Source organism: Colossoma macropomum, unplaced genomic scaffold, assembly GCF_904425465.1.
Source record: "Colossoma macropomum unplaced genomic scaffold, Colossoma_macropomum, whole genome shotgun sequence".
NCBI classification, from domain to species: domain Eukaryota; kingdom Metazoa; phylum Chordata; class Actinopteri; order Characiformes; family Serrasalmidae; genus Colossoma; species Colossoma macropomum.
This window is the reverse complement of record NW_023494784.1, coordinates 9,132,912-9,141,042: the sequence shown is the minus strand read 5'-3', so window position 1 is coordinate 9,141,042 and position 8,131 is coordinate 9,132,912. Positions and strand designations below refer to the sequence as shown.

At 41.4% G+C, this 8,131-nt stretch overlaps 1 protein-coding gene across 3 annotated transcripts in view; it reads right to left on the bottom strand.

Annotated features, from left to right (window-relative positions):
- Positions 1–2,208: 2,208 nt before the first annotated feature.
- The window catches only part of cwc22 (CWC22 spliceosome associated protein homolog), a 74,126-nt gene continuing 68,203 nt past the window's right edge, over positions 2,209–8,131 (bottom strand). Inside the window, exons 20-22 of one of the 3 annotated variants that reach the window (XM_036577353.1) lie at positions 7,932–8,128; positions 3,046–3,889; positions 2,209–2,979 (exon numbers count right to left, since the gene is read on the bottom strand). In XM_036577353.1, the coding sequence (XP_036433246.1) occupies positions 2,565–2,979; positions 3,046–3,889; positions 7,932–8,128 (1,456 nt within the window). In that variant the 3' untranslated portion in view covers positions 2,209–2,564. Of the gene's footprint in view, positions 3,890–7,931; positions 8,129–8,131 lie in introns of all 3 variants that reach the window. The other 2 variants (XM_036577344.1, XM_036577336.1) reach the window with 2 other exon arrangements.

Genomic DNA, 8,131 nt, shown 5'->3' with positions numbered 1-8,131 from the left:
TTGATTTTTGTTTAAAGGCCAAAATGGCTCTTCTGATCATTTGTGTTGTGACTCCTGATCTAACCTGGCTTTAATGCAGAGGGAGCCGGTCGGATTTCTCACTCATCCTGTGGTGTTTTTGTTGTGTGCCGCCGCAGACTGTCCGGGCGCTGCACTTACCCACTTCCAAGTTCCGCCCTTTGCGTTCCGTCAACATTACATTATAAATTAAATATTTAGAAAATCGATTTTTGACATTTGTGAATCGATTCAGAATCGTTCACGTCCGCATCGCGATGCATCTAAGAATCGATTTTTCCCCGCACCCCTAACATTCATGGAGAAAACAAATGTTCTGTACACAAATGACTGAGAATGACACAAAAAACTGAATATGAACATCATTTAGGGTTTTTATCTGAAGCGATTTATCTGGACAGTACGCATTTATTTAAAAATGACTAACATTGGAATAAGTACAAATAAATGTTCCTATCAATAAACTATAATTCAGCACATCAATAAGGGAAAATACTGTATTTATTCTAATGTTTACCATTTTGTTGGCTAGTTAAGACATTAACATAGAAACGCTCAAACTACAAGACATTACAGGAACTTATATGAAGCAAAGAAATCCGCTCAGTAACTCAGTCATTTGATCAACATTCAACAGTGAACACACTCCGTTGTGATCAATCCGGTCAAATGGAAAATCTGAGCATAAACCTCATGTCTGAAGTTAAAAGTGAGTTAGGATCAATTAGCTATTTGCCATTTAGAGGGAAACAAGTTAAGCCTGCACACGATTAGAGATCATTCTGATTTGGTTTGGAAGCTTTTCTGAGTGGAGTAAACGTCCTCACAGCCTCAGAGGCTGAGCGATAAGAGGAACTTCTTTTAAGGGGAAACATTATTAAAATGGAATACATGCCAACCAATCACCATCTACGGCTATGCCATGCCCACTTAATGAGGTATCTGCAAGGCCAGAGAACAGGGTCTCGATCTGTTCAGCTGTTGTGATTTTTGTTGGGTTTTTCTTCACCAGAGAAAGAATTCTTCCAGTTTTTTCCCCATGGTCATTTGGGCCTTTTGGCCTTTCTGAGCTCAGCAGTGCGCTTTCGTTTTATGGATGTATCAAACGGTTGATCTGACCACTCTGAATGTTGTTGCTATTTATACGACTGAAGTTTGTTTTGACTTTTTTAGCCTCATGATGGCTCGCAAGTAAAACAAAGGCAGGCGTGTCAAACTGGGGACCTTCTGGGCCAAAGTGCTTTGGATATTAGCGTTTACCCTCATGTAACACTCCGAACTCTGTTGAAGGCCTTGCTAATTAGATGATGAGCTGAATCACGTGTGTTTAATGCGACAGTGTGCTGAAGTCTGCAGAGTTTTGGCCTGTGAGGACTGGAGTCTGACACATGTGCAATAAGGGAAAAACAAATACTCGACCATGGAACGGCTGAGCAGACAATTGGGGGGGGGGCTATGTATGAACAAGGTAATTCCTACACCGTTCACCCCATTTGGATGTATTTTTTTATTTTGCCCTCACATTAAAGCTGAAAGTCTGTACTTTAAGCTCATATTTAATAATTATCATGTTACAATTATCATTATTTAATTTCAGTATTTTAATTTTAATACAAATATGCTGAGTTGACAGCTAAAAGAATAACTTCTACATCTAAAAAACAAACCTGAATGTATGAACTGAGTAGCGTTTCTACTATCTTAACAGCACTTCCAGCTCCACGTGACTTAAAAACAAAACAAGTTTTATTCTCACTCAGCCATTTTTTTTCCAAATCAGTGACAAAATATTAAATTAACAAAATTACAGGTGGACAATGTTTCGGTGGTCAACATATCATTCACCAATAAATGGAAACGTAATCATTAGTTGGTGAAATTACAGCCATTAATCAAAACTGATAACTTTGTGCCCTGTTTTCTAATCACTACACGTAATATATGGATTAACCTTTGAATGTTTTAAATGTTTTAAAATAGTAATTGGTATGGTAATCATTCACAATAAGGCGCCATTTGTTACCATTATCAGCCCAGAAACTCTTTTTTTGGCTCAAACCTAAATAAAATATATTTTATTATTGTCAATAAAAACATTTTTTACACCACTGATCACCGTGGTGTGTATTAACAACTGGAGAAAACTCCTCCTTTCTGAGTCACCAACACATCAATAAATCAAGTCATTTATTCAAATGTAAAGGGTCATTGTTTAATAATCAACTGTTTTAATTACATTATAAAGACAGGAAAAACAAACACGTTTGATCCGTAAAATACAAAATAACCTCCAAAGATACAAAAAAATTCAGGGTTTCCTACAGTTCAATGTAAATCTAAAACCGCCAGGAAGTCCCTTCAGCGTACGACACCAACATCGGCACAGCACATTAACACGTTGAGCTTCTCGGCCACGCCCCCCTCAAAGCACCTCATCAGGGCCTGCATTGCAATGTACAGCAGAACTACAGGTGGCAGAAGCGAGCAGATTTCTCAGAGCCACAGTGAAGACGACTGTGATGCTGTTCCCGTCCTCCTGCAGGCCGTTATCTGCGTCTCCTGGGCGAGCTCTCCTCTCTCCTCCTGGACTCCCTGTATCTGTTCTCCTTGTCCTCCCTCTCCACTCCATTCCTGTACGAGTCTCTGGAGTCCGTCTCCTTGCGGCTCCTCTCTCGTGACTTTGACCTCTCTCTGCTCCGGCGCCTTCGCTCCCCGTCCCGCTCTGCCTGGGAGATGTTTTTGCTGCCATCCTTTGTGCTGTATTTCCTGGAGTCTTCATCTTCGTGCCTTCGGTTCTGCTGGTCCTTGTAAGCTCCACGTTCTGGCTCTCGCCGTTCTCGTGGAGAATCTTTTCGAGTACGGTCCCTTGGACTGGGCGAATCGCTTCTACTTCGTTCTCCTTGACTGGGAGAATCATTTCTGCCACGTTCTCGAGAACGAGGTGAATCTTTTCTAGAACGTTCGCGTGGACTGGGTGAATCTTTTCTAGAACGTTCGCGTGGACTGAGTGAATCTTTTCTAGAACGTCCGCGTGGACTGGCCGATTTTTTTCTAGTGCGTTCACGTGGACGGAGTGAATCTTTTCTAGTGCGTTCTCTTCGATTACGTGAATCTTTGCTAGTACGTTCTTGTGGGCTGGGTGAACTGCTCCTAGTACGTTTTTGTGGACTTGGTGAATCACTTCTAGCACGTTCTCTCGGATTGGGAGAATCTTTTCTAGCACGTTCCCTCGGATTGGGAGAATTTTTTCTAGCACGTTCTCGTGGATTAGGCGAATCTTTTCTAGTACGTTCTCTTGGACTGGGCGAGTCACTTCTAGTACGCTCTCTCGGATTGGGCACGTTTTTTCTAGCACGATCTCGTGAATTAGGTGAATCTTTTCTAGTACGTTCTTGTGCCTTGGGTGAATCACTTCTACCACGTTCTCTTGGAATGGGTGAATTATTTCGACCACGTTCTCTTGGAATGGGTGAATTATTTCGACCACGTTCTCTTGGAATGGGTGAATTATTTCGACCACGTTCTCTTGGCTTGGGTGAGTCTTTTCTTGTTCGTTCTCGTGCATTAGCCAAATCGTTTCTGGCACGTTCTCTTGGATTGGGTGAATCCCTCCGAGTACGTTCTCGTGCATTTGGAGAGTCTTCTCTCATACGCTCTCGCCCCAGGGGTGATTTGTCTTCTCTTCTACGGTGCTGCATGTCTCTGTGACGATCGCCAGGACCTCTGCGCTCCTCGCTGCTGCTTCTGTCCCGTCTCGGGTTCTCCTGTCTCCTGTTGGGCCGCTCCTTCACAGGAGACTTGCGTTTGGAGCTTTTCTGCTCTTTTTTTCCTCGCTGGGACGCTTTTTTACGCTTTGTGTCCGAGTCAGAACCTGAGGAGGAACAGAAATATGGAAATCGGTTAGAAATCACACGCTGAAAAAAAAAAAAAAAAAAAGAAAAAAATACAACCACTTATTCAGCAGGGAAGCAGGGACACCCCTTGCATCGTCTACTATACGTAGCTTGACTTTTGGCTTAAAGCAACAGTTTGGTGGGATATATAAATTTCCCCTTACCCCAAAAGTACATTACATGTCAACAAATTTAAATGAGAAAGTCATTAAATCAAAGTCAAATTAGAAATTAAATTAGGATAGTTAGATAATCAAATTAAACATTAAAAGTCAGATCAGGATAAAAAGAACTTGAGGCAAGTTTGACAATCTAGGCATGCAGTTTGTGTCGACTGGTGGGGTTTGAGCTTTTACTGCTTGTTAGCTGCTTTAGCTTTGTAGTGTCAGTGTGGAACTAAAGAAGCTTCAGACACCAAACGTTTCTTGGCTGATTGACTCCGTTCAGGATAAAGGAAACTGTGTAGATTTTAAAGAGACTGTGTCTTTAAATCTATAACTACACTAAGTCATCCAATAAATACTGGATCAGGAAGAAAAGGAGGTCGCTCAATAACAGCTCTGATTTCCTGTGAGTGGAACCCGTTTCAGGCTGCATGTGAGAGTGATGTGTGGTGATGACAGACTGTGTGGTTTAACCAGAGCCTCCAGAGTTCTGTGTTCTCTTTAGAACCCTGCCAGTGGGATTTCACTACGGACCAACACAGCCTGCAACCAGGTCATAACTGCCTAACTTTAAATGCCTCTGAGTGCGAGTCTCCGTACGTGACTCTACATTTGAGTCAGTGATGCACTAAAAAGATTTCATGTGTGCCTTTTTTTCGGTTCCACTGCATAAATTATATTAATTTATTTTTGTTGTTTGATGTGCTGTCAGCGATGCCCACTGCAGGAGGGCAGATAAACAGAGCTTTTTTTGGACGACTACTTCAAAAACTCAGTAATACTGAAATGATTTACAGTGTTATGCATTCAAAAGTCTGTGGACACCTGCTCGTCCAGCGTTTCCTCTGAAATGAAGGGTATCAATAGTGAGTTTGTTCCTCCTTTGCTGCAGTAACAGCCTCTACTCTTCTGGGAAGGCTTTCCTAGATACTGGAACATTGCTGCGAGGATTTGATTGAGCATTAGTGAGGTCAGGTACTGATGTTGGATGGTCAGTTCTGGATCACTCCAACTCATCCCAAAGGTATTGGATGGAGCTCCATCACTCCAGAGAACACAGTTCCACTGCTCCACAGCCCAATGCTGGGGGGCTTTAGACCCCTCTAGCCCATGCTTGCCATTGGACATGCAATTACTAGCCGAATTTACTAAGTACTAATAAATTCATTAATTAGAATTCCCTGGATTTCCTAATAAGTAGCTGAATTCACAAACTATAATTCCCTAATTAATAAATTCAGCTCCCAGTAATAGATTCATTAATTGGAATTCCCTGAACTTCCTAATCAGTAGCTAAATTCCCTAATTTAAATTCCCTAATTAGCAGCTGAATATACTACGTTATAAATGTGTAATGTACGTGAAATTCATTAATTAGAATTCCCTGAATTTTCTAATCAGTAGCTGAATTAGGGATTCCCTAAATATTTACTACATAGTGATAGTCATTAATAAGAATTCCCTAATTAGTAGCTGAATTCATTAAGTAGTGATAAATTCATTAATTAGAATTTGCTAATTAGAATTTCCTAATTAGTAGCTGAATTCACTACATAGTGATAAATTAATCAAAATTCCTTAATTAGTAGGTTAATTAATTAAGTTGTGATAAATTCATTAATCAGAATTCCTTAATTTGTAGCTGAATTCACCAAGTAGTGATAATTAATTAGAATTCCCTGAAATTCCTAATTAGTAGCTGAATTCCCTAATTTTAAAGGGTGTCTTGATACTTATGGACACGCATAAATGTCTTTCCCAGTCAAATGTTTTGCAATTTTTCCCCTCATACTAAACTGAAGGGTCAGTTTCGGCCCTCTTTAGCGATCATCATCATTAGTTAGATGCATCACTCAGGAAAAGACACATCAGTGCATCCATTTTCAGAACAATACATCATTAACAAGCACAAAGAGTCCATTACTGCGGGTCAGAGCTCACAACTCAGCCCTGCCCAAGATTCCTATTCTCAGATCAATCAACCCGCAATCAATTTTCCCACAAAACAACAACAACCTAGTGTTCTGTATATAGAAGGGAAGGAAAGGAGCTCCAAATATAAATCACTCAACGTTCTCAGCAACTCAAAGCAGCCTCGCACTTCGGAATGATTTACTGAAAGATTTTACACGCTGAACGGTTTCAGCTCTGAGATCTCAGCCGAACCGTCACCGACTGACTGAGGCGCAGACACACGTAACCGTCATCTGGAGGAGTGCAAATTAATCTTTTTACAGCATTACACTTACAACAAAGCAAACACCTGTCATTCTGGATTTGAAGTGCCTTTCGCTTTAAATGGCCGTGTTTACAGGGCACCGCTAAACAAGAGGATTAGAGAGGCCACTCAGTCAGATCAGCAAGACAGACCTGATAACTACATGAAGAGCACAAATCAAAGTGCAGGAAAAAAAAGAGGGAAACAGTTCCAGGGAACTAGAGGGACTACTTTCTTTGTGAGAACTTACATCATCTGTAATCAAGCAGCTAAGTAGAGCTCTGCCATCAGTAAAACGTTTATTTATTTGCTTTATTTTTGGAAAAAAGAGCATTTTTTGTGATGGCCAGCTAAGTTTTTCATATTCTCTATTATTATGAGGGCATTCGGTCATCGAAAACAGTTAAGCTAGTCATAAACATACGTGGCCACAATAAACGAACATGCAGCTAAACACAGATGTGCAACCAAATACACATATCGCTGCTGTCTCCACTTTTTCCGTTTTTCCGTTTTTCACATAATTTGAAAATGCCTGTTGCTCTTTACATGATGTGTAAATTTCATGAAGAACGGACCAAAATAAATGGCCAAAATATACTTGAAAAAAAGTCTGGTTCCATTGAATTACATTAAAAGTAAAGCATGTTTTTTCCTTCTCCTGTAAAGTTACCATTTTGGAGATACAAGATTTTGTTCAGGAACGATATACAGGCCAACAGACAGAATGGAATAAACTTTACGGTCTTGTCTTAACAGGGCAAAGATGCCCTCTAGGTTGCAACATAGCAGGGCTTGGAGACTTAGAGGTACTAAAGGACACTGGGCCGGGAGAGGAGCTGGCAGACCTGTGAGAAGGACTGGCGGACGTGGGCCAGTAACTAGCAGACTATAGTTGGGGGACGTACGAGTGGAACAGACTACAGGTGCTAGCGGACTTGGAGCTGGAGGTAGTCGTCTAAAATTGGTGGATGTACTAGCAGACTTCGGGGAGGTGCTAGTAAACTACTCTTGGGGCAGGTGCTAGCAGACTTGGGGCAGGAAATAGTTGACGACACAAGGCGGATGCTGGTGGACTTGAAGGAGGCGTGAGTAACTTGCAGGAGGCGCTAACAGACCAGGCGTTCCCAACCCCAGTCCTGGGGACCCCATGCTCTGTATGTTTTTTGTGTTTTCCTTGCTCTACACTCTGACTCAGCCCATGAGGAGCTTATTATTCAGCTATCGCACTGCTTCAGGTGCCCTAGATCAGACCAAACACAAAATGTCCACAGTGTGAGGTCACCAGGAGTGGGATTGGGAATCCCTGTAGTAGACTACACTTGGGGGAGGTGCTAGTTGACTACAGAAGACTACATTAGTAGATTACAACTACTGAGGGCTTGCATGATCTTAAAATGTTATACACACAACAAGGAAAATGTAAAAAAAAAAATAAATAATAAAAAATAAAGCACAGGATTTGTTCTTAATATCAGCTGATATTAAAAAAAAAAACAAAAAAAACCCACAAAACATTAACACCCACACGTGTCTATATAAGAAATCAACAGTCCACCAAAAACTAGTTTTATTAGCTGACCTAGAAAACCTATTTATGAAGAGCTGGTTTACTTGTGAAGAGGCTGGAGGGATTACCTGAACTGGAACTGCTGGAGGAATCATCCGAGTCACTGGAGGAGTCCGAGTCACTCTCACTGTCTGAGCTGTCGCTGTCAGAAGAGGAGTCCGAGGAGGAGGAAGAAGAGGATGAGGAAGTGTCCGATGACTCCACATCCTGCTTCTGGGTCATAATCATTTTAGGGGCGTTTTTCAGGTGTTCTCTCAGTTCATCCCTG